The 27082-nt window shown below is 38.8% G+C and overlaps 1 protein-coding gene across 7 annotated transcripts in view; it reads left to right on the top strand.

The window, feature by feature from the left end:
* The window catches only part of CC2D2A (coiled-coil and C2 domain containing 2A), a 114362-nt gene extending 91105 nt beyond the window's left edge, over nucleotides 1-23257 (top strand). For 6 of the 7 annotated variants that reach the window (XM_074350013.1, XM_045508695.2, XM_074350009.1 and 3 more), the window contains 9 exons: nucleotides 706-882; nucleotides 5733-5936; nucleotides 9766-9855; nucleotides 11435-11548; nucleotides 12960-13094; nucleotides 19250-19372; nucleotides 20611-20669; nucleotides 21486-21663; nucleotides 22938-23257. In XM_074350013.1, the coding sequence (XP_074206114.1) occupies nucleotides 706-882; nucleotides 5733-5936; nucleotides 9766-9855; nucleotides 11435-11548; nucleotides 12960-13094; nucleotides 19250-19372; nucleotides 20611-20669; nucleotides 21486-21663; nucleotides 22938-23126 (1269 nt within the window). In that variant the 3' untranslated portion in view covers nucleotides 23127-23257. Of the gene's footprint in view, nucleotides 1-705; nucleotides 883-5732; nucleotides 5937-9765; nucleotides 9856-11434; nucleotides 11549-12959; nucleotides 13095-19249; nucleotides 19373-20610; nucleotides 20896-21439; nucleotides 21664-22937 lie in introns of those variants that run through there. The other variant, XR_012501493.1, reaches the window with a different exon arrangement.
* Nucleotides 23258-27082: the final 3825 nt, after the last annotated feature.

Here is a 27082-nt window from a genome sequence, read left to right as displayed (position 1 = left end):
TGAGCACCTACTCAATACAAAACACTGCTATACATTGGAGAAGGGTGCACAGATTTTATTTGCAAAGAGCAATTATCTAAAAAATACGATAAATATGCACGTGACGACAAAGTCTGGCAGAACGTGTCTGTGCAACAGGTGAAAGCAGTGCCCCGTACGTGAGGCTGGCGGAGGTAACAAAAGCAACCATGAAGATGACACCTGACCCGAGCCTTGAAGAATGACTGAAGTCTAAAAGGTGGAGACGGGAAGCTGGGGCATTCCAGAGAAGGGGACCGACCGCTAGCTGACACTCACTTACCTTACGACAGGCATTTTCCTTAGTGTTCTACGTCTGTTAAGCCTTGAGTGCACGCAACTGCCCCACAAAGTAGGTACTACTGCTGTCTCCTTTTTACAAATGCAGAAGCCGAGTCACTTAGAGTTTAATCCAAGATTTGAGCCCAGGCAATCTGGTGTTGGTTTCAACTTGCATAATTTGTACATGCTCTCATGAACTAAGGAGAGAAGGCAGGAAAAGACAGAGCCCTTTCTATGCGAGCTTAAGGAGACCAGCCTGGAGAGACCAGGTTAGGGGGGTGGGGCCCTGAATACCAGTCTGAGCAGCGTTTACTAAATTCATCAGATGATGAGGAGTTGACACTTGCCCTTGAACTTCTGTTGGAAAATCACCAGGAGGCTTACCAAGTCGCATTTTCTTCACAGATTGAAGGAACCTTTAAAATCAATATTCCCCCAGTTCTTCTGGGCTACAGCAAGGAGCGAAGCGTGATTGCTGAGCGGGGTTTTGACTCTGTCCGAAGCCTCAGTGAAGGCTCCTACATCACCCTGTTCATTACCCTGGAGCCCCAGCTGGTTCCCGGGGAGTCAGTTCGAGAAAAGGTAACTGCATACTCTTTGAAATCGCGCGTCTGACGCAGATGAAACGTGGGAAGTGCTTGCCAGGCTCCACTTTTATAAACTTGGACTAAATGGCACAAGCAGAGATTCCCTTACTTCAGCGACTGTTTATTACTCTGTTAGTCTGGACAGAACAAAGGTGAGAGAACAGCTGTGTGAGTCTGTTTTTTCCACTGTGTCAATAATTACGTCGATCAGCAATTTAAACTTTTAGCAAAGCGAGACAAATATGAACATGCTTTGCTTTTCAAAGAATTTTCTCAACAGGAAGAAAACGAAATATGACAGACTGGAAAAGCAGGCTGCTCTATTATCTTGACATTTATTGGCAAGGGTGCTGACATACATTTCCAAGGCTGACCTCACAATCCTGGTTGTGTTGTATATTGAATCAATTCATAGGATCATAAAGCTAAGACCCTCAGTGGTCACCACAGTCCATTTCAGTGCCTTCAGACAGAAACAAATAAATATATGCACACGTCCTCTAATTTTGCATAGCTCTAGACAAAAAATTTCTAGGACTTCTATTTGTTAGCATCTGTTTCTCCACCTTCATAACTGGGAGATACTTTCTTAATTTAACATACTTTGAGCAGCATTGATGCATACTGCCCTCATGGGATTTAGGAGAAAGTATTGATCGTGACCTTTTATTATTATAAATTCATACAGTAATAACAACCTCCACCAACACCATGTATTGACTTGTTACTCTGTCAGACAGTGATGTATGTCCTCTCTTTTAAACTCACAGCTGTCCTGTACACTGGGTCTGCTACTGAGAGACGAGGGCAGTGAGGCTCAACTGTCCAGGGTCACCCGGGCAGTAAATGGCAGAGCTAACAATTAAACAACTGTCTGACTTTAAAGCATATGTCTTCAACAAATATTTACTGAGCATCTTCTATATGACAGGCATTTTTTTAGGTACTGGGGACAAAGCAGCCTAAAGAAGTGGCTAAAAATTCCTCGGAGCTTACACTCATACGTGAGCCCACACGGTTAACTAAGCCATTCTGCACATGTTGTTATGCTGACTCTTTATCCACTGTAATTAAGACTCAGAGATGACAAAGAATGAGCAATTCCTCTGTTTCTTTTTCAGTTTTACAATGTGGTTCACAGAGAAAAATACCACCATTATTTCCTATTTGCAAGGCATTTACAGGAAAACATGAAGGATTGTTGGAAAAACGAATCTACTGAAATTCAAATTAATCTCATATGCTAGCATTTGTCACTAACGCTGTGACAAATATGTTCTCCAGAAAACATGTTAGCATATATACATTTCAGAATATTTCTAGAGAGGGAAACATGTATTCAGAGTGCTCTTCTTCATGTATAAACTCAAGAGAAAGCCAACAAGCATGTCTACCAGAAGAACACTCTCAGATAAAAGATGATTTTGCTATTTCAGACGCAGTCAGCAAGCACTCCATCTGGAGGTGAGCTTCCAAAACACGTGCGAGCAGTGTGACTGAGGCTGAAAACCAGAGATGTCCTTGCTGTCAGGCGTTCTTCCCAGGCACTGACCAATGCAGGAGTTTTTAAGATCCTATAGCCTTCCTTCCTTAAAATGAGATGTCTAAGCGGTCAGCCGCTGCCTTCCGTGGCATTTCACTGCCCCGCTGTGGCTGTTACGGAGTGTTGCTCTTAGACCTTTACAGTGAAGGCATAAGGAAGCCCCTTCAGAACGCAGACCCTGGAGATCCTTGATAAGGAAGGCTTGTGCACTGACAGAACCCGGCGCCCTGCACACGCAGCGGCAGAAACCACCACTCAGTGACCCCCTGCAGATTATTCAGGACCGAGAAGCACTCATTTTGAATCATAGGGACCACAAACCCAGAATTGTTTTTCTGCTTAACAGCAACTTTCAGGATTAGCAGATCAGTGCTCTCTCCACCATGACCCCATATTGAACCAATCCATATGATTTTTTTTTCAAGGTATTTACTCATAGAACTTCCCAAAAAATTCGTAGCAACTCCTGAAATTCTTATTTTAACATCCCCTACTTTACATTGTCTCAGGAAAAACAGAAAAAAAAAATTTTAAATAGATCATTTCTGTTAATAAAGTCTTCCTCTTGTTTCCTCTTTTTTTCTTTCTTGCATCTGATAGATGAGTGACATGCTTAAAAAGGTACTAAGTGTTTTGTTTTGTCATCAGTCAATAGTTATTAGGCTTCAATTAGCTGCTTCTGTCCTCTGCCGTCTAACAGAAGCTGCTGGGTCCTAACATGTGTGTGATCCCTTGGCCATGAACTACAGATGCCTGTAATTCATGAAGAATGTCCAGCTTTGTCTTTTGGCCCATTTCTTTTCGTCAGAAAGATTCTTACTTAGCTCTGAATCGGGAAGTCACGTGTCTGAATGTCACTTGCGTACTGGGAGCTACCTCCACTGTTTCCAGGTCCTTAAATCCATGGGCTGCTTCTTACAGAAACAGTGTGGTTGTGACAGTTCTTTCTGGTCAGTGGAGCTGCCACAGTTTAGGTATTCAAAGGGAAAATCAACCTCATTCAGTTTTCTGCAAATATTTACATTAACCTAGAGGTCAAAGAATCGGCCCAGTTAAGAATCTTCCAAATTTCATGTTCAGTCAGATTGTGAATTTGTCAGATTCACATTTATTTGTTTCATAATAAACGACCCAAATCCTTTTACTATTTAACTTCCGCTTGGCACTTCTTAGATTACCAACATAACAGACTACTCCTTAGATTACTGTTTCAATCCATTGAATGGCACCCTGGTGGCCTAAATAAGTATGAATGATCATTAACAGATACCTGTTAAATGCTTACCTTCTGCATACTCAGTGTAGAGAAGAGCGCAGATGATTCCGACATGAGCCCTGCTCTCAGGAAGCACTGGTTAGAGTCAAAATACACAGCAGTACATAAAGGTCCAAGTGGTAGGAAAGGTTTTATACATACTTTTTTCAACTTGGACAGCCAGTAGTCAGGGCTGATTCAAGATCTTTCCTGTTCTTGCTGGACGGTGCCAACAGCTGCCTCTCGTCAATGCTTCGGTAGCATACTGTGTCTATCACCGTAGGATCTCTGGTCAAGTATTTTAAGTGCCTGATTGCTTATTGCTGTTCTCCTCTAGACTAGCAGTTTCTTGTGGGTACCATTTCATATACATTAATCCAGAGTGCCTGGAACCTTTTAGACTTTCAGCAAACACTTTTCAAATAATTGGAGAAATATGTAAATTAGTGAGTTGGAAGGAAACACAGATGAATTCAACAGGGTGCTTTTTTTCACACCACCCATCCATTTCGTAATTCTTAACCTTTCTAAAGTTACAATTATTTCTGCCTTAAGAGTCTGTGACACACCCATACCAAAGTCTTATAAGCTCACCTTTTTCATTTATTTATCTATCCTTCATCATACCTAGTTGGTAGCTGCCATGTCTTGGCACTTTGCAGAGTAGTGGATGGTTATGATTATGACGATGTTAAGATTCGGGTGTCGAGGGACATCCAGTGATAACGTATAGGAGGCTTCTGGAGATGCCCCCATCCTACCTAACCCCCACAACTGCTACCCAAATTTCTCAGGATACAACAATCAAATTAGAACCAAGAGCCACAATCCAGCTCCAATATAAGAGGATCAAGAACAATTAGGATATTTTAGATTGTATTTAAAGTCATAAAAAAGTAATGGGATATTTTCTATGTTCCCATTCATTTACTCAACAACATTTGTTAAGCAGTTATCATGTGCTGAGTAGTATCCTCGATACTGGAGATAAAAAACTGATAAAAACAAAATCCCTGACTTCAGGAATCTTACTCTATGAGGGAGACAAAGTAAACGAATGTATCAGTAGATTTAAATGCTAAAAAAATAAAGCCGAGTGTGAAGGGGATATAGCTGGATGTATTTCCCTCCTCAAAAACGAACAAAACTGACAAATTTCTATAAATAAATAAATAAATAAATAAATAAATACTGTCAAGTACTGCCTGGAATCTAAATTCTACTTAGAGTTAATTTTCTAATAAAATTGTGCATTTGTCTTCAAATCCTTTGAAATATAAGCAATCATACATATACTTTTATACTAAACAACAAAATTCTTATAAAAATATTTAAATATCTGCTTTTTTCATGCTACTTTTCAGCAATTGCTGGAGGGAGTAATGACACCATACATCTAGAGACAACTGAAATTTGTTCTGTTTCATCTGTTTTGAGTTACTTTAAAAAGTCTGGGACTTGGCTCATCTTGGATCAGAAAACCACCTAAGAAAACTATTACACATTTTACATTTCTAGGTCTGCTTCCTTGTACGTTGAGACACGTTAGTGTTATCTATCACATTGATTATGGATTTCAAATTTTTGAACATACCCATAAATACCTGTAAATTTGTTGTCCTTTTAACATGAGTTGCTTTGGCTTTGCATTTGAGATGCTAGATTTCTAAGCTCCTCTCCCCTCTAAAACCAGTCTCAGAATACAAATAAAACCATTGCTGGGTCTCATCAGAATTAGTACATCATAGTTTAATTATTATATGTTGTTTTATTAACCCAGTAATTTCCATAGCGCTGCTTGCCTGTTGACTACTTTCTTTCAATCCTGTTGGATATATTTAATGTATTTAATAAACCCATCTAATTTTTAGATTATAAATATAATTAAACAAAGCTTCAGGAACACCAGGGCGTGACAGTTCTGTAAGAGGTCGTTAAATCATGCTTCCTGACACATGTTGAGTTTATGTTGACTGTGGGATCTGAACAGGTTCTACTGCGTCTCCTGTAATCATAAAAAAATTCCACAGAGTCTTTCTTTTTAAAGTTTGATTCTCAGGAAGATGAGAAATTGCTTCAAGCAACAGAGAAGTTTCAAGCTGAATGTGCCCTAAAGTTTCCAAATCGTCAGTGCCTTACAACAGTGATTGACATCAGCGGGAAGACCGTCTTTATTACGCGTTATCTCAAGCCTTTGAACCCTCCTCAGGAGCTCCTTAATGCCTACCCCAACAACCCCCAGGCAACAGCAGTAAGTATTTCATAGCCAATCAGTGTTGGTGCTAAAAAGGTTTTAAAATTTCAATGTACTGCCCTCTCAGTTACCGTATTTCACAGTACTTAGGACAGTAACTATATCAAGGTCATTGGTGATTAAAGTCAGGATTACAACTATTTTAGTACCACGAGGCTTACTTTCTTTAACAGAGTCTGAAGGTGCCAGCGAGGATAATCATTTAGTCCATCCATTCCGTGAGCAGTTAAGTACTGAGTGCTTACTGCTTCCCTGGCATTATGTTGGGTGCTAGAAAATTAACACTGGGAAGATGCTGTATCTACACTTTCTCCACGTCTTATACAAACACGTTTTCATTACGTGTTCTCTATAACTTTGCTAGAATTTGAATCTAGGCCTCTGATGTCAAAACTCATGCACTTTCTATTATAGCAAGATAACTATTCAGTATTATACTTAATGCTCTAATCATTAAATTCAAAACAAGCAAAAATTATTTCCAAGATTTAAGTATATACATAGGCCATCACCACAAAAAGCATCCATGCTGATGTATTAAATATACATGCACCATGTTCTGCCTGCAGAGCACCAGACCTATTGTGATCTCACGTGAACAGACACTGTACGTTAAACGGGCTATTCTTAGGTCGATACTGTAACCCCTAACTGTCTGGAGGGTGGACAGTATAGAGAGTAATTGCTGCTAATAAGTCATTAATATTGTAATTTAGGGATAAGGTAATGATACACCTATTTGCATATATAAACACCTTGTGTTCCACATTTCATTTACCTTTTTATTATTCAACTTTTATTAAAAGCCAGAATAGGGACTTCTATTCTCTTTAGCATAGAAGATATGCAGAAACCTTCTCCAGTAGAGAACACTTAAGAGTTATGAGTAAAATATTTAAAACATGTTTTAAATCATGACTGAAATAGAAATAAGGTGAGGAGGAAACCAGAGACAGGGAACAAGAAAGCAAGACTCTACAAGGGTGAGGGCTTGGAATAGTGTTCGCTCTGAGGTCATCCTGTAATTCCTGATGCCCAGAGCTCAGTTTCAATGGGCCACAGGCTGCTAGAGACAGGAAACAGAGTGTGGCGCTAGAGTAGGCTGCAAGGCTGAATTAGAGACTCAGCTACAGAGCTGGGACTCCCGAAGGGCAAAATCATTGGGAGGTAAACTAGGAAATACCCTGCCCTGTAGAAAGAAACCTCCTGTGCTCAATCTTGTCTCTGGATGGAAGAGAAAAAAGGAAAAGTCTCTCCTGAGAATTCCTAATCACTGGGCTGTATTTATTCACATTTGGGACTGAAATTTACACTACCGCTATGACCCCCAAAAACTTCAACAAAAAATTAAAGTAGTCCATATTGGTAATGGCCCTGAGTTTTTGTCAGAAGCAAAAACAAATCCTTCTAGAAGAACATCCTTTAAATTCAGCCTCAGAAAGTTTCCACAGAAAGATTTCCAAGAAACACGAACATATAAAAGATCATCAGTGAAGAAATAAGTCACTATGAAAGAAGGTAGGAATTAGCAGAAACAACCAACTGCAGAATCAGGCTGCAAAGCCTGCACTTATTAGAATGATCAGATTCAGAATATAAAATAGGTATGTTTAATAAATTTAAGAAGTCTAGGGAATTGAAAATAGAACAAAAGAACAACAGACTATTAGAACTGACAAGCAGAGTGTTAAAAGTACTACATGGAACTTGTAGAAATAAAAGAATAAGTTAAAATGAGAAACTGAACAGTTTAAACATGACAGCAAAGAAAATTAAATACAGAGTTAAATTACATACAGTTAAATAGAGAATTAGTGAACTGTAATACACACGCCAAGAAATTACTTGGAGTATAGCACAGAGAAAGAAAAAAATGGAAGATATAAAGGAGTGGTTAACAGACATGGATGAGAAGGGGAAGGACCGAATTGTGTATAAAAGGAGAAAAGCAATATTCAAAGAGACAGAGCTGAGAACGTTCAAGGTCTGACGAAAGACAACAGTTCTCTGATTCAAAAAGCCCAATGAATCCTACAGAAGATAAGTAAAATGAAATTAAATCTTAGGCATACCATAGGGAACTACAAAAACAAAGATGATGTTAAAAGCAGCTAGGGAGAAAATGCAGATTGTCTACAAAAGAACAATAATTAGGCCAGTGGATTTTTTAGCTACACAAGTGAAAGCCAGAAAAGGAATAACATCTTCAAAAGCCTAAAAGAAAATAACCATCAAACTAGTCATTTCTATCCAGTGAAACTATCATTTACACAAACACTGGGAGAACTTGCAACCAAAAGATTCTCCCTTAAGAAGTTTCTAAAAAATATACTTTAAAGAGAAGGAAGGAGGGAGGGGAATAGCTCAGTGGTAGAGCGCATCCTTAGCATGCACGAGGTTCTGGGTTCAGTCCCCAGTAGCTCCATTTAAAAAGAGAGAGAGAGAGAGAAGGAAGGAAGGTTATCAGAAAATCCTAGATGCAGCACAGAATGATAGGCGAAGAGAACGGGAAATTTGTGAGTCAGTCAGCAAACACTGTAAATCACAGCAATAATAAAAAGATGTGGTTGAAAAATCAGGACAGGACAAAAATCCTGAAGAAATGCATGTATGTCAGGACAGGATTGATGAGAGTATTTTAATGCCCCTGTATTTTCCAAGATGAAGGCAAAGATAATTATTAATTTTAGAGTTTAAGTTAAATATTCATATTGAAATTTCTAGATTAAGAATTTAAAAGGATTTTTTAAAGTGAGTATAACTTCTAAACTAGAAGATAAAGTAGTGAAATGGGGTAAAGCGAGTGGGGAAGAAAAAAAAAACATTGGAAAAGTGTGAAAAATAAAAAATAAAAAGCACAGAATAAGGTAGTAGAAATAGTCTAAAATATTTACCAGTAATCACAATCAACGCAAAGGGATGAAACTTTCCAGTTAAAAGACAAAGACTGTAAAACCAGATTTTTAAAACGATCTGTAGTGGAACTTGACAAGCTGATTCTAACATATATATGGCAGAGCAAAGGGCCAAAAAATAACAAAGACAGTTCTGAAGAAGAAGAAGTCAGTGGGAAGGGCCACCATATCATATATCCAGGTACTTACGAGACCCTGGTAATTAAGGTACAGTGGTACTGACACACACATACCAAACAGAAAAATGGAAGAGAATTAAAAAATCCAGACAGATCCACTCAAATGTCACTCCCTCAATCCTGATATATGACAAATTGTACTGGGATCACCAATCTTACACATGGAAAAAATAAAAAACAGATGCCTGCTTCACACCATTCAACTGCACATAGATTTTAAAAGACATTCCCAGAAGTCAGAAACATGAAAGGCCAATAAGCATATGAGAGGATGTTCAACTTCCTTAGCAATTACAGAAATATGAGTTATACCCACAATGATGCACTAACCTTGGTTACTATATACTACTGCCCTCTAGAAGGAACCAGGGCTTCTTGGAGAACTGGCTGCTTTCAGGATTGAGCTAGGGGAAATACAAGATGATCCTGGAAAGTCCTGTTATGCCAGAAAGTAAGTGGGGGAGAAAAGAAGATGAATGAGGTCATTTCAAAGAGACACAAGAGCCAGTTCCTCCATCTGTAAAAGATGGGTGGATGCTGACAGTAATCCTCCTCAGGATGTTTAGAGAAGATTAAATGAGATAGTATTAACACAACACTTAGCTGCACTTGTGAGCATTTGTTTCATTTCATTCACATAAATGTTTGTGATATATGAAACTTTCTTGCAAGAAATAAGAGCCAGCTTTCTATTTTATTAGAAAAAAATTACAGCTAATTTTGTTTGACCAGGAACTGGTGGCTCGATACGTGTCTTTGATTCCCTTCTTGCCTGACTCTGTTTCGTTTGCTGGTATCTGTGACCTGTGGAGCACATCTGATGTAAGTAGTTCTTCCTCACAGATTCACTGGTTTGAGCTGACTTCATGGAATACTACTAAATGGCTTGCATAATTTTAAACTGCAACACTCATTAGTCATTATAAAAATCTACATGGCCATCTCTTTAGCAGGATGAGCTAAATTCTGAAGTATTTTTTTTCTTCCTGGTTCAAGTTGCCCAAAGTTCAGAAGTTAAAGAAAAGTATCTGTGCGCACACACACACACATCCCACTTCAGATATCTTAATGCTATTTTATCCTCCCAATGTTACTTTAACAACATCCCAATTTTATTTATTAAATAATCAAAATCACAATATATATTACATTTGAAAATTGCATATTCCTTAATTTACAGGCATCTGAAAGCATGTTATTAGTCATTCAGTATGGATTTCTTGGTCACCTATCACGTAGTAGACACTGTGCCGAGTTCTGGCTATGAGCAAAATAAACATGGCCTCTGACCTCATGGAACTTACAACCAATGCACGCTACACAAACTTACAAATGGGTCTTCAGTAGTATGAAACAAACATGTATTATCACTGGTATTCATTCTGCTTCTGAATCTCACATCACACTGTGTTTGCATAAAATTGAACTGTGTTATACAACTCCCTTTGAAGGATAGCTCTAAATGAAAGAAATTTAAGTATACTTTAAAATTTTTTCTCCAATATATTTTGGCAACATAATGTTGACAATTTTAAAGATAAAATTTCCATAACCTCAAGATATCCATAAGAAGATATACAAAGAATAGAATAATTAATATGCTCTAGAGTCAGACTATCTTGACCACTTCCGAGGTGATGCCTTATCTCTCTGTGCCTCCACTTCCTCATCTGTAAAATGGGAAGAGTATCACCCCCAAAGGTTTATTCTAGGATTAAGTGAATTAATGCATGCAATGTGCTTAAAGCAGTGTGGTGGCAGGGTTGGAGGATATGAACAGGCAGAGCACAGAGGATTTTCAGGTCAATGAAGACACTCTGCATGATGCTGTAATGACGGAGTTGTCAACACCCACAGAATGTATAACACCGAGAGTGAACCTTACGTATAAACTATGGACTTTGGGTAATTAGACAGTGTGTCCAGGTAGGTTTATCGGTTGTAATACGTGTACCGCTCTGGTGGGGCATGTTGATAGTGGGAGGCTTTGCCTGTATGGGAGCAAGAAAAATCCGGGAATTCCTTTGCTGTGAACCTAAAACTGCTCTAAAAAAATCAAGCTTTTAAAAAGTGTTTAGCACATAGGGAGCTATCATATATAAATTCAAAATAAAAAAAGTTTAACCTTTGAAATTTGTCTCCCCCACTCCACCTCGTAACTGATTCTAGAAGCCTGTGTCATCAGTGTCAGAGAAAACATCATGTCCAACTAAAAGTGGTTTTTTTAATTTTATTGAATTAACAACACAGCACCAAAATTTGGAAAAAATATTTTTAAAATAGGTCTTATGCTTTAAGGCACTAATTTTAACAATAACTTTTTAAAATTCTGTACAGCCCATGTAGAGTGAAGCAGTCAGTCAGTGCAACATTTTTTTTTTTTCTTTTTTCTTTTTGTCAGCAATTTCTTGATCTCCTGGCAGGAGATGAAGAAGAGCATGCAGTATTGTTATGCAATTATTTCCTGTCCCTGGGGAAGAAGGCCTGGCTGGTGATGGGCAGTGCCATTCCCGAGGTAAGGCCAGGCAGGACGGCTCTAACAGCGTCATTGTCTAACGTGGTTGTGTTATGTTCCAAGTCATGGACAGGAGTTTCTTCATAACAGTCCTTTGAGTTGCAAGGAAAGTGGTCCAGAAATTCCAGTGGTAAGACACAAAATGGTTTTGAGGGTACTTGGGCCCTACACAATAAATGCTGCAGGGTGTTTTTGGCAAATCTGAGCCCTTTCGCACCCATAGACCCTACCTAGCTCTGTCTTTTTAGTATGAGCTCCCTCCAGCCTCTGTTACTAAGAATTCTGATTTCCTTAGTGATCTAAGTGTCATTCATGCCAAGGAGTGAGGTGAGGGAGATTAAAAAGTACAAACTTTTAGTTCTAAAATACGTGAGTCACAGGTATGAAATGTACAGTGTGGGGGATATAGTCAGCAATTATGTAACACCTTTGTATGGCGACAGATGACAACTAGGCTGATCATGGTGATCATTCTGAAATGAATAGAAATATCACTATGTTGTATACCCGGAACTAACATACTGTTGTCGGTCAATTACACTTCAAAAACAAACAGACAAACACCCACAGAAAAGAGATCGATTTGTGTCTACCAGAGGCAGGGAGTAGCAGGGAAGGGGAATTAGATAAAGGTAAGCAAAAGGTACAAAGCTCCAGTTATAAGATAAACAAGTAATGTACAACACAATAAAGATAACTAAAAGTGCTCATGGTAGAATTACTGCTGTTATTCTGAGACATGTATACAGGTAATAAGGGGAAAAGTTAATGAGTAATTATGTAATTTTTTCATTCTATCATTCCATGTTTTTGAGAATTTTAATTCTAGGTGTGGAAGAAAGGAGATGATACAGTTACAGTATTAAAGAGGTTGAATAAAAAGCCTAAAAGAAAAAATGAAAACTGCTGTGCATTATAAATGAAAGCTATTAAGAGAGTAAATCCTAAGAATTCTCATGATAAGAAAAATTTTTTTGTTTCTTTAATGTTATTTGAGACGATACATGTTCGCTAAACCTACTGTGGTAATCATTTCATGAAGTATGGAAGTCAAATCACGTTGTACACCTTAAACTTATACAGTGCTGGATGTCAGTTTTATCTCAATAAAACTGAAAAAATATATATCCCATTTAATTAATTCTTTTAAAGAATATTGGTTGGAGTAACACACTTCTCCTATCCCTGTGGGGTCACTTACACTGCACTAGTAGCACATGCAAGAATTTTGCAAAAATAAACTTGATTTTATTTTTCAGTCCAGCACAATCTAGAACTTCAAACTAATTTTCACCATTAGCCATGGGGTTTAGAAAACAGGGCCCAACTAAAGTTATGATTATCTGTGAACTACTCTCGACCCGAATTGCATAATTAATCAGAAACTGTTTTAATGGCTATTTTCCTTCAGGGCCCAACTGCCTATGTGCTAACTCGGGAGCAAAGTCACTATTTAATATGGAATCCCTGCAGCGGACATTTTTATGGACAATTTGATACATTCTGTCCCTTAAAAAGTGTGGGCTGTTTAATAGGTCCTGATAATGTAAGTAGTACCATTTCCTCTTAAATACAGTCGGTTGACTATTGCTTTTTTTTTTTTTGACCTACTGACTTTAATAACATGTTACATATCAAAAATTTTATATAAACATCTACATATACCATTTAAAGAAATGTAGCGTCAAGCACAGTGGCAGAACGGTCCTAAATAACAATTTTTGGTTGAATTAGTCACCCAATCGGCAAGATGCAGAATGAGGCTAAAGAAGAATGTAGGATTTAGATTCAGAGGACCTGAGATTGTATCCTGGCTCTGCCCCGTCTTCCTTTCCAAAATACGTATTTACAATGCCTAATTCGTAGTGCTGGAGAACTAAATAAGGCACATTTATCACCTGAAAAGACTTTTCTTCCTTTCTTCTTTTTCCTTTTTTCTTAAGAGATTCCCATGTACCATCAGATGATCCAGTTGCACCCGGTTTCGCGGGGGAGGCGCATTTAATTACGAAGGGTCCTGTAGAAAGCACTGTTCAAAAACACGAGTTATGGGATCAGACTGCCTGAATTTAAACGCCAGCTTCATCATTTACTAGCTGTGTGATCTTAGGAAAGTTTCTTAATCTTATACAGCCTCAGTTTCTTCATTGGTAAAATGAAGGTATTTCCTAGTCATTTCTTCGTAGAGTAGTTGTGAGAAGTAAATGAGATAATCAATGCAAAGCAGCTAACACACAGTAGCAACTGTGTTGGCTAACGTGACTGTTTTTTAAATCACTGTCTAACCGTAGTGATCTCTGTCAGAAAAATCATTTAAGCATGCATCCCCAATATATGTTTTTTTCATTTATAAGTTATATATGTGTCGTTATATTATTTATATTATACACAGAAGAAACTCTTGAAGTAAAAATAAATAATTAGAAGATCTAATATTCTCTTCTCACATCCCTGTGATGTGCCCCCTGCTTTGCAGACCACCAGTCTGCTCTTCAGGATTACTGCCAAAATTAGAAATACATGGCAAGCATCCGGCGAAGTACTTGTCTTTCATAGGTATTCGGCAAATGATAATTGTTATTAATTACAATGTGAAAAGAGCATTGTAGAGCGCCATCTGCATGTTAATTATTATTTTTAATTAAAAGCTCCATCTACATGTGGAGAACCATTCTAAGGTCATATTAGCAATCAGGCAGAGTCAACAGGTATTGAAAAAGCCTTCAAAGAACTCCACTTTCCGTCAAAATTATCATTAGTTCTCAAAACAATTACTGTATGATTGACTAATTTCCATAAAGCTCAAGTCTTGTGAGGAAGACAGACCCCCTTTTCTCCTCTTCTGACCAGACAGGCTCATGATGCCAGCCATCCCTCACGGCAGCTGTTCTGAACCTGCTCTAAGCCCCGGCCATGCGCAGGAGAGGACGGTCAGGCTCGCTTTGTTGGCCTGGCACTCTAGGGACCTCAACTGCCCTCTGCTCCACCGCACCACCTCTTTGGACTGTCAGTCTTTCTCTTCCTTCACTCCTTTGCCAAGACGGAAGCCTCCTTCTCCACCCATGTGTGTGTTTCCATTACTACTCCAACATTTGGCTCCGCTAATTGTTCCAACTTGGCTCTATATGTTTTCTCGCTCCTTCTCAACCTCTAGATGGGCTCAGAAGTCCAACAATTCTAAGCTGTGTTCTCCCCACCTGGCTACACCCCAAACTACCATTGCCCCTCTCTTTCCAAAATTCTTTAAATACTAATTATATCCTCTGGCTTCCACTTTCTCAGTAAACTCAGACTTGAACCCCCTATAATCTAGCTCCTCTTCCCGACCATTTTACAGAAATAAACTCTGAGAAGTACCATTGTCTTACTAATGGATAGATAAATAAATCCAATGGTATACTCGCATCCTCACTCTCCTCTCCCTTTTATGGCTCATGACACAACACCTTCCCGTCTTTGGTTTACTGATAAAGGACTGTTTTCATTTCTCTGCAATAGCTTCTTAGGTTTCTTTCACTGGCTCTTCTTCCCACACCTTAAAAGTAGATTTTCTGAAAATTCTCTATTTAGATTTCTTGCAGGACCATACCTATTATTATTCATCATAGCTCTAACTAGTTTATCCTGGCAAGGAAGTCATCATTCTGACCAGAATCTTTGGGTCCTCAACTTTCAGCTGTTTGCTGGACACCCAGGTGCTTTGTCAAAGTCTCAAATTCAGGATGTCCATAACTCAAATTACTTCTCCTTTGTTTCTTAAAACAGCTCCTCCTCCAGGCCTTCCTATTTCTATGGATGTCAATTACCCGGATTCAAACCCCAGAACTGTCCTTGATTCCCCCCCCCCTTACTTCTTTCTAATTCAATCCTATTAATAGATACCAAGTCACATAGATTCTACCTCTTCTGTTTTCCAGTCATGCCATTATCGTCTCATCCTGCATTACTGTAGTCAACTTAATCATCTGTCTTCAGTTCAGTCCATTATTTGGTACACTGACACCTGATGTTTCCGAATGTTCAGCTTTCATCATTTGATGGCTCAAAAAGTATTGACAGTACCTCACTGTATACAGATTTTAGAATAAACTTCTCACCTTTTATTTGAAAGCCTTTATGTAACCTGACTTCAGCTCTTTCCTCAGTGTTATTTCTCACTGCTTTTCTAACACATTCCCTACCCTATAGCCAAAGTGTAGTTCTGAAAGATTTTGTCTTCTTAAAACAATTGCTTGATTTGGATTCCAAGGATCAAGGCCTCCTACCTCCTTGGCTGCCACTTTTCTGTGACCTTTGCTGCTTTTTGTTATTTCTCCAAATTTGAAAAACCAGGGATCCTCAAAGTTCATCAAACCCCTTTTCTATCTATACTTCCCCCTAGGAACACACACAAGCTGATGACCCCCAAATCTGTATCTCTATCTCACCTAGCTCCCAGAACTTCAGACTCAAATGTCCAACTACCTACTCAACACTTTCATGTACCTAACATGCCCAAATTAAACTCCCAGTTTCCTTTTGCAGTCTTTCTGATCTCAATAAATGGCAACTCCATCAATCCAGTTACTTAGGTCAAAATACTTGGAAACATGTTTGATTCCTTTCTTTCTCTGACATCCAATCCATCAGCCAATTCTACTGGCTCTGCCTTCAACTGCTACCATTTTTGTCCATACCACTGTAGCTTTCACCTGGATTATTATTTATTTTTTAAATTTTTATACAATTTTAAAGGTCACATTCCATATAGTTATTATAAAATACTGGCTATATTACCCATGTTGTACAGTACACCCCTGTAGCTTATCTTAGACCCAGTAGTGTGTACCTCCCACCACTGGTAACCACTAGTTTGTTCTCTGTATCTGAGTGTGGTTTTTTTTGTTACCGTTACTAGTTTGTTTTATTTTTTAGAGTCCACATATAAGTGATATCATACTGTATCTTGTCTTTCTGTTTGCCTTATTTCACTTGGCATAATGCCCTCCAAGTCCATCTATGTTGCTGCAAAGGGCAATATTTTGTTCTTTTTTATGACTGAATAGTATTCCGTTGTATACATATACCACATCTTGATACATTTGTTGATGGATGGTTAGGTTGCTTCCGTATCTTGGCAACTGTAAATAATGCTGCTATGAACTCTGGGGTATATCCATCCTTCCGGATTAGTGTTTTTGTTTTTTTCAGATATATACACAGAAGTGCAACTACTGGGTCATATGGTAGTTCTAATTTTAGGTTTTTGAGAAACCTTCACATTGTTTTCCAAAGTGGCTGCACCAATTTTCATTCCCACCAACAGTATAAGAGGGTTCCCTTTCCTCTATATCTTCACCAACATTTGTGTTCTTATTTGATGACAGCATTCTGACAGGTGTGAGGTAATAGCTCACTGTGATTTAAATTTGCATTTCCCTGATGATTAGCAATGCCGAGCACCTTTTCATGTGCCTTTTCGCCATCTACATTTCCTCTTTGGAAAAATGTCTATGTAGTTCTTCAGCCCATTTTTCAACCTGGTTGCTTATTTTTTTGATGTTGAGTTGTGTGAGCTTTTTATACATGTCAAATACTAACCCCTTATCAGTCATATCATTTACAAATCTCCCATTCAGCAGGTTCTCTTTTTATCTTGTTGATGGTTTCCTTTGCTGTGCAAAAGCTTTTAAGTTTAATTAGGTTTCATTTGTTAATTTTTGTTTTTATTTCCTTTACTTTAGGAGACAGATCCAAAAAAATATTGCTGCAATTTATGTCAAAGAGTGTTCTTTATTTTCCTCTAGGAGTTTTAAAGTATCTGGTCTTACATTTAGGTCTTTAATCCATTTTGAGTTTATTTTTGTATATTCTCATCTGGACTATTCAAAATAGCCCAACAGGAGACTTACCTACTTGAATCTACCCTCTTCTGTTTAATCTCAAAAGAACAAAGAATATTCCTGTTAAAATAGAAGGTAAATTATGTCACTCCTCTGCTTAAAATACTCCAGTGGCTTCTTAGTCACTTACGAGTCAAAGCTTAAATCTTTAAAGTGGCTCACAAGGCCTTCTATGATCTGACAACTGCCCTGCCCCCACATCTTCTGCTGATCTCTTTCTTGCTCTAATTTGCTCACTCCTCTGAAGTCACTGTCTTCTTCTTGTTCCTCAAACACATCAAGCACTTTGCATCTGCTAGTTCCTCTGCATAGATGACCCTTCCCCTTATCAGATATCTTCATTAATTTGTCACTTACTTCTTATATCTATGATCAAAAGCTATCTTTCCAGTGAAAACTTCTCTGCTTACCCTAAAATTTCACCTCTTCCTGCAGTTTTCTCCACAGAGTTTGTAAGCTTAGCTATTGCCACAATAAAATAGTAAAACCCCGTCTTCAAACTAGATGGCTTCAGACAATTACTCTTATGCAACTGTGGGTCAGCAGGGATGGTTCTGGGCAGGGACAGCTCTGCTTCATGCGTTTTTATTCTGGGACTTGCGGCGATGGCAGAGGCACAAGAGGGCAAGCAGGAACACACAGAGCTTCTTAAGCTTGGACACAGAAGTTACACACTGACCTTTCTATCCCATTCTCCTGACCAAGAGGCAAGGAAATACTTCTACCCTTTTAGTGGTAGGAACTGCCAAGTAACAGGGCCAAGGATGTGCGTATAGAATGAGTGGAGAATCGGGGCCAATAGTTCAGTCTACTACATCATGTATCATCTGATATTCCATGGGTTTACTTGTTTGTTTGCACTGTCTTCTCATTAGCTACTGCATGTTGGTAGAAACTCTGTTTCATTCACAACTTTATCCCCAGTGATTAGAACAGAGCCTAAATATAATAGGTACTTGCTGATTATGTTGAATGAACAAATTTACCACTCATGCACGCAGTCACTCATATGCCTACCATATGCCGACTGGGAACTATGCTAGATGCTAAAGATACAACAGTGAATAAAGCACATGGCAAATGTCCTCAAGGCAACATTTAATAGTCTAGTGAGATAGATAATTATAAACAATGATAAATACTAATAATAGTAATAAGATAGCTAACACTTTTTGAGTACTTACTATGTACCAGGCATTGTTGTAAGAGGTACAGTTGAAATAAGGACTCATTTAATCTGCTCAGTAACTTTATGAGGTAAGGACCATTATCCTACTTGTGTAGAGGAGGAAGCTGAGGCACACAGTAGTTAATTGTCTAAAGTCACATATGTAGTAAATGTTGGAGCCAGAATGCAAATGCAAGTGGTCTGGTTCCAGAATCAGTATGCTACAGTGCCTCAACAAGACAGCCACTCACATACCAGAGGTTACAGAGTGCTATGGAAGCAGAGAGATGGAGACTTAACACAGTGAGGAGGCTGGGAAGAGCAGGGTTAGGAGAGAATAGCCCAAGAAAGGAGTAGCCTTGTCTGTCTTCTAAAAAATTCTAGGTTATCACCAGGAACTACCTTATTTCATCAACATACAATCAACAGTAAGGTGTACCTCAACTGCAGATATAAAAAAAATCTGGAAAAATGGCTCATGACAACTATATGATGCCACTGATTGTAAAATTCTCATCAGTTTTACAGATAAAAATATGACAGTGTGCAAGCTACATGTTCTCTTGCTGTCTCCATACATACCTGCACACACATGCATATATACGTAGACGTCTGCTACCATATATGCTGATGTAGTCTTGTCTTTTTTAGATCTGGTTTAATATTCAACGATATGACTCCCCACTAAGGATAAATTTTGATGTCACCAAGCCCAAGCTTTGGAAATCTTTCTTTTCAAGAAGCCTTCCATATCCTGGCCTTTCCAGTGTTCAGGTACTTTTTTTTTTTTATTATTAACAAATGTAGACAAAGAAAGTGGGGAATTTGACATCATTATACTGGGGGGCCAGATATTTTCTGAGCCTTAATTCTACTCCTAGATATTTAGTCTAGAATAATATTTGATTTTCAAAATTAGTTAAGCCCAACTCACAATAAGAAATAGACCATCATATCATGAACCAGGATATACATACATGAAAGAAGAAGTTCTGATATAGAATCCCATGACTTTAAAAAATACCACAAAACATATTCCATGTAATTTTTTAAATGCTGGTCTCAATTCACTAAATTAATTTCATCACTGCCACTGAAACATGAAATCAAACTGTACAGCGTGACCCAGGAGGGGCTCATAACATTAATTCAGAGAGACCTGGACAGCAGTAGATTATGTAAAGCATGCGATTAAAACTTTAAACTTGCTAGCTAGGTATATACATATGTCTTTCTGTGTGTCTAATAGAAAATGCATTTTTTACTGTGGATCAAACCTTTCCCAAAAAAGCTTCAAAAAAAATCACCATAGATAAGTTCTCCTACGTATACAAGGTAACATAAGAGTTTTCACAGGAACATTGTCTGTAGAAACCTAGGAAACAGAATGACAGAAGGAAAAAGGGATATGATGGATTTTATAGTAGTTACACAAATATGTCAATATCAATGAATCTTAGTAAATACTTGAAAATAGCATTTGCTATTATCTCTAAATACAACGTTAAGGAGAAAAAGCAAGTTGCATAGTCACAGTATAAAATTATTACATAAAGTTTAGAAAACATGCAAAACCATACAATATATTGTTTAGGAAAACATACATTTGTAGTTAAATCATAAACACATTTCACTAATTTGCTTATCTCCACTGACTGTAATGTAAACACCATGAGGGCAGGAATTTTATTCACAGCTGTATCCCCTCACCTGTAAAAGTCCGCGGCACGCAGCAGGTGTTCAATATATGTTGAATGAAAGAGTGCTAAAAAACAAATTCAGGGCACGGTTACTTCTGTGAGGAGAGAGAAGGGTAGTAAAATGGAGAGAGAACTACAAAGCACTATAAGGTAGGTCATGGATACACTGGCAGCTCTTACATTATTCTCTATATCTAACTGAAAGTCTGAGAATTTATAATTTTTTTAAAAAAGATTTAGAAAATGATGTATAGCTATGGAAATGAAGTGTAAATGATTTACAGAATTTCTGAACTATTTTTTCTTTTGTAGCCAGAAGAGCTAATTTACCAGCGCACAGACAAAGTGGCCGCCGCCGAACTACAAGACAGGTCACGTGATACCCATAAATCCACATGCAACCTGCCACTAGGAGTGTTAATACCAAACCAAACAATTCTCAGCCTGCATCGATGTGAGATAATTCGGGCAACTAAATTTCAATTCGTGTTTATAGATACCAAGTACAGATATGATCTCTAAATCCCAAGGCCCAGAAGAAGGCTGTGGTATATAACATGGTGTGGGACACACAGCCGTGAAGTCCAGCAATGATAGGTAGTTCTCCAAAAGCTTCACCTCGGACCTGAGTTCAACATCATGTTATTTATGGGTCTTGTTCAGACAGTGTCATAATCTTCAGCTTAAATATGCTTTTGTCCAATTAGTGGTTAACTGACCTTCAGCTACTTTATAAACCTAACACAGGCAGAAAGCTGTTAAGAGCCCATTTGAGGCCCAATAAACCTTATAATCTGGTAAAATATAACTTATTTTCCCAGTTTCACAAGCATGGAAACTGAGGCTCAGAGAGGCCCACATACATGTTAAGTGTTAGAGGGCGCTTCTGAGCCCAGCCAGATACAATTTCAAAGCCAGTGTGCCCTTTCTAATGTCTCAAGCCATGTGAAGAGCAGCATGTCAAACTGCATAAGGTTAAATCTGACTCTTTTTGAGGTATTATTACTAGAAAACACCAGTTTACTCTCAAATGCAAGTTTTGAAGCCTGATTTGGGCTCCTCACAGAGAACAACTAATTCCTGAAAACATCTTCTTTCTTTTAATAGTTTCTAAACATTATTTTTTATTTCTGCTTACAAGGGAAAAGTCAAGTCACCGAGAAATGGAGTTTATTTTTTATAAACAGGATTGAAAAAATACTGAAAGAAAAAATCATGGACTGGAGGCCACGCCGTCTGACGCGGTGGAACAGATACTGCGCCTCCACCCTGCGCCACTTCCTGCCTCTGTTAGAAAGGAGTCAAGGAGAAGGCGCGGAAGACGACCACCGGGCAGAGCTGCTCCGGCAGCTGGGAGACTACAGGGTTGGTAGAAGTCTGTGGGTTTCTTCATTTCAAATTGGAAACTGCTCGGTAATAGGTTTTTGGAATGAAAATACCTACACTGCTCTCCAAAGTACACAGATGAAGCAGCACAGACTGAAAAATGTGATTAAAAGTTCAAATGCAAAAATGAACCAATCATTAAACAGCAAAATGCCTCTATACAATGAAAATACCATCCCTTTTTGTAGGAGTATCCAATGAAAAATAGTACCTTTTAAAAACTGCAGGAGTATTAAATAAATTCAAACTATCTGGCTAAGAGCATATTAGACTCAACTGAGCATAAAGCTGAAACCAACCACTCTAGATCAGATTTTTTTTAAAGGATATGATTTTATACTAACTGCTTTTCATTGGAAAGAAAAATTCTCATTACTAGATAATATATATTCTCTACTGCCTGCCAGTAGTGCTGTGTGTTCATATCCTATAGCTGGATAATAAAACCTAGAGAGCCGTCTCAAACTAAAACAGTAAGCCTTGTTGGCTCAACAGTGTGGTATCACCTTGGATATTTAATTCTATTCGCTGACTAAAACGTATCCTTTAACTTCTACAGCTAAGTTTTCAGCCACAATTCAATTCAAGTAACAGAAAACTTAGTTCAAACAAGCTTGAGCAAGAAAAAGAACTTACTGGCTTATTTAGGTAAAAGTTAGGGTGAGGAGCTATCAGGGCTGTACCATTTTTCCTTGTCGCCCACTCTGCCCTCCTCCACGTGACGGCATCATCCTCAGGCTGGCTTTTCTCGTGGTATCAAACGGCTGGATGGGTCCTGGCAAGACTCACATCTGCACCCACGGTTCTGACTGAGCAGGAGATCACCCATGCGCCATCACTTTTTCACAAGTTTCCTTGATCATATGCTCTTCCCTGTGGATCAACACTGAGGCCAGGGGAACAGAATGTATTAACTTAACCCAGGTCCCTGGAATTGCATGGGTTTCTATTCCAACTCAGGGATGTAAGGAAGAGGGAGGGGAACAGTGGATGGTGACCGGGTCACTAACTGGTGTCTCATACACCAAGTAAATATGCTAGCAATCAAAACAAAAAGACATTTAGCTGCTTTCCATTTTCTGTATTGCTAATACATAGCTGAATAGAAAAACAAAACTAAATAAATGACTCCGAGATCTAGAAGGAACACTTCTTATTAAGAATGTTAAGAATTGCACTCATTTATCTAGGGAAAATATAGTGAAAACTTCAGGTTCCCTAATAATTTAAAATGTCGGGTTTTTTTCTTTCAGTTCTCTGGATTCCCCCTTCACATGCCCTACTCTGAAGTAAAGCCTTTGATTGAAGCTGTGTATAGCACTGGAGTGCACAGCATCGATGCTCCAAATGTTGAGTTCGCTTTAGCTGTATATATCCACCCGTATCCCAAAAATGTTTTGTCCGTTTGGATCTATGTTGCCTCCCTTATACGCAACAGGTAATTTTTTTTTCATTGTACTTTTATATCATGTTAAAACTGTAAGATATGAGAATATTTTTTAAGCTCTACTGATCCATCAGAGGGAAGAAAATACTTGCAAATAATGAAATAAAATTAGCATTATTTTCCAAATGTGCAAAATAAGTGTTTTTATTTAGTAGTCGGCCTCGTCTCTGCCACTCTGAGCCTAAAGTCAATTGTGACTACCTAGAGCTGGCCCTTACCCTGCGAACGTCCACCTGGGTCTGTATTTGCTCACTTTCTACTTGGAATACTCTTCTTTTTTGCCTGTACGGCAGAGTATCAATCGTATTTTTAAGACCTAGTAAAAGATACAACTTCTCTGGGGGAAGGAGAAATAACTTTGCAATATAAAATGTGTATTTTTAACAACTGAATTCCTCCCTAAGACCTTATCCTTCAAGAATACTGAGCAAGCACACACATGTACACACGTGCCCCCACATACACACACATGCACCAATTGAAGCAACAGAGTATTTTAAATATTCATCAAAAGGGAAGTAGTTTTAAAAATTAAGACATTTCTCTGGACTGAATGTGTCCCCCACCTCGCCAAATTCGTATGTTGAAACCATAATCCCTAGGCAATGGTACTAGAGACAGGTAATTAGGGAGTAATTAGGTCATAAGGACGGAGCCCTCATGATGGGACGAGTGCCCTCTAAGAAGAGACACGAGAGCACACTTCCTCTCCAGGCCATGTGCGGACACAACGAGAAGACAGCTGTCTGCAAACCAGAGAGAATTCTCACGCGACACCAGACCTGCTGGCATCCTGACTCTGGACTTTTTCAGCCTCCAGAACTGTGAGAAATGAATGCTTGCTGTTTAAGCCATCCAGCCTATGGTAATCTGTCTTAGCAGCCCAAAGTGACTAAGCCAGACAAAGTCAGATAATATTAAAAGGGATTAAATGTGTGACATGGAGACATGTGCAAAAATAGAAATATGTAACACAGGCTCCCTCAACAGCAGCACTACTGACGCTGTTCCAAGTAATCACTTGTCATGTGGGGCTCTGTGGGATGCTGAGCAGCGTCCCTGGACTCTACCCACTAGCTGCCCGCTGCATTCTTCCCCTCTGCCAAGTGCTGACAACCAAATGTGCTGTCAGATATTGCCAGATGTCCTTTATCGGATGAAATGCCTCCAGCTGAGAACCACTGATGTAGCTGGAATAGTCTCACTTAAAAAAGCAAAATAAAACAAAAACAAAACGTAAAGACAGGGGGACCAAGTTAAGGAAAAACTTTCAACTTTTGCTTTATTCTTTTATGCCCTTCTCTATCAAATTATATTATGATTATGTGTTTACATGACTCTGACACCTCTACTGTGAACTCTTCAAAGGAATTTCAAGGTCTGACCCAAAAGAGTCATTACCAATATACCATTATAGAGACAGGATAGCTTAGTGGTTAAGGGCATGAGCTTTGGAGAAATACTAGTTCTGCCAATCACTAGCTGGGTAATCCATCAGCAAGTTACTTAACCTGTTACTTAACTTCCCCGTATATAAGATCAGAGTGGTCCTGTTATCGACTTCATCACATTGCTGTCCTAATTTTAAAAGTCAGTGTATATAAAGTACTTACAACACTGCCCAGTATGTGGCACCTAGTTTGTCAGGTACCACAAGGCATTTGACATAACTGTGGCCTTTTATTCTTAAAATAAAGTTTTACTATTTCACAAAATCAATCACAAAACCAAGATAAATTTAAATCAAGTAACAATGTTTTATCAAGCAACATATGAATAGGAAGACCCTGAGCTCACCTAATCCACAGGCTCATAAAGATAACAACCATCTATGAGAGCAATCTGAAGACTAGCAGAAAAGATTTTCAACAACTAAGGATATAACCAAGGAACCATAATAAGATGGGTAATAGGGACAGACACAGTAGACTCAAGACCTACTCCCTGGGTAGGCAACCCACAAACAGAAGGATAACATCAATTGCATGGGTTCTCCCCAAGAAGCAAGGGGTCCAAGTCTTGCACTGGGCTCCAGGAGTTCCACACCTGTAAGACAAACCCCTAGAAGGTCTGGTTTTGAAGGCCAGTGGGGCTTGCATATGTGAGACAGAGTGGGCTGCAGGAAACAATTTCACTCTTAAAAGGTGCATGCAAAACCTCACTTGCTCCAAGCCCCAGTGAGGGGCGGTAATTTGAAAGAAGTCTGGGTCAGACCCACTTGCTGATCGTGGAGAGCCTCCTGGAGGGGCAGAGGGCAACTGGGACTCCCCCTGGGGACATACATGCTGGTGATGCCAGGCTAGGGGAGCTCATTCTACCACAAGGACACTAGTGCTGGCAAGCGCCATTTTGTGGTCCTCCCTTTAGTCTACTAGTGCAAAAGGCTTAACAGCTCACCAGTGGACCACTATCAGCACCAGGTCCCCTAGCCCTGAAAGCCAGGACCCCAGCCCCAAAACCAGGGGGCAAGCACCAGCCCCAGAATGCCCTGGGACATGCAGCCTGCCACAGGAGGACTCAGCCCCACCAACAGTGCTCTAGCAGCCATCGTACAAAGCAGGCCCTGGCAGCCAAATGGGCCAGGGGCCAGCCCCACTGACAAGTACACCCACGGTAGTCAGCCCTACCACAGCAGAGGGGCCCACACAGCTCACAGAGGGAACAACCCTAAAACATACAGCACTAGTGAGCTGATGGAAGGTGCTGCTGGGCCCCACAGGATGTCTCCCAATGTAAATCCTCTTTTCCAACCTTGGAAGGGAAACCGGCTTACCAGGTATACAGAAATAAATAGAGAATTAGGCCAAATGTGGAGGAATATGTTTCAAATGAGGAAAAACATCAAAACCCTAGAAGAACTACACAAAATGGAAATAAGCAATCTAACCCATAAAGAAGTCAAGATAATGATGTAAGATGCTCAACGAACTCAGAAGAATGTATGAACACAGTGAGAAGTTTAACAAATACTAGAAAATGTAAAGAAAAAAACAAACAGCTGAAAAACACAATAACTAAAATAAAAATTAACTAGAAGGAATCAACAGTACATTAGATAATACAGAAGAATAGTCAGCGAACTGGAAGACAGAGTAGTGGAAAGTACCAAAGCTGAACAAAAAAAGAATTTTAGAAAGTGAGGGAAGTTTAAGAACCTCTGACATAACATCAAGTCTACTAACAATTGCATTACAGGGGTTCCAGGAGGAGGAGAAAGGGGCAGATAATTTATTTGAAGAAATAACAGCTAAAAACCTCCCTAACCTGGGAAAAGAAACACATCTAGACTCAGGAAGCACAGAGAGTCCAAAGAGGTCCACACTAAGACATATTACAATTAAAATGGCAGAAGTTAAAGATAAAAAGAAAATATTAAAGCAGCAAGAGAAGAGCAACTAGATACATACAAGGGAACTACCCTAAGACAATCACCAGACTTTTTAGCAGAAACAATGCAGGTCAATATATGCAAAGTGATGAAAGGAAAAAATCTAAAACCAAGGATACGTTATCTGGCAAGGCTATATGAAGGAGAGATAAAGAGTTTCAGACATGTAAAAGCTAAGAGTTCAGCATCACTAAATCAACTTTACAAGAAATGTTAAAGGAACTTATCTAAGTGAAAAAGGGTCACTATCATCCAGACAGAAAATCAATAAAGAAACACTGGCCTTAAAGGACACATTAGAACAGATGGCCTTAACAGATACGTATAGAAAATTCCATCTAAAAGCAGCACAACATACATTACTTTCAAGTGCATATGGCACATTCTTCAGGATAGATCACATGCTAGGCCACAAAACAAATCTCAGTAAATTTAAGAAGACTGAGATCATACCAAGTATCTTTTCCAATTACAAAGCTATAAAACTAGAAATCAATTACCAAAAAAAAAAAAAAAAACAAAAACAAAACCCCACAAACACATGGAGGCTAAACAATATACTA

This window comes from Camelus bactrianus, chromosome 2 (genome assembly GCF_048773025.1).
Source record: "Camelus bactrianus isolate YW-2024 breed Bactrian camel chromosome 2, ASM4877302v1, whole genome shotgun sequence".
Lineage (NCBI taxonomy): Eukaryota > Metazoa > Chordata > Mammalia > Artiodactyla > Camelidae > Camelus > Camelus bactrianus.
Note: the sequence above shows the minus strand (reverse complement) of the source record. Positions and strands in the feature narration are given on the sequence as shown.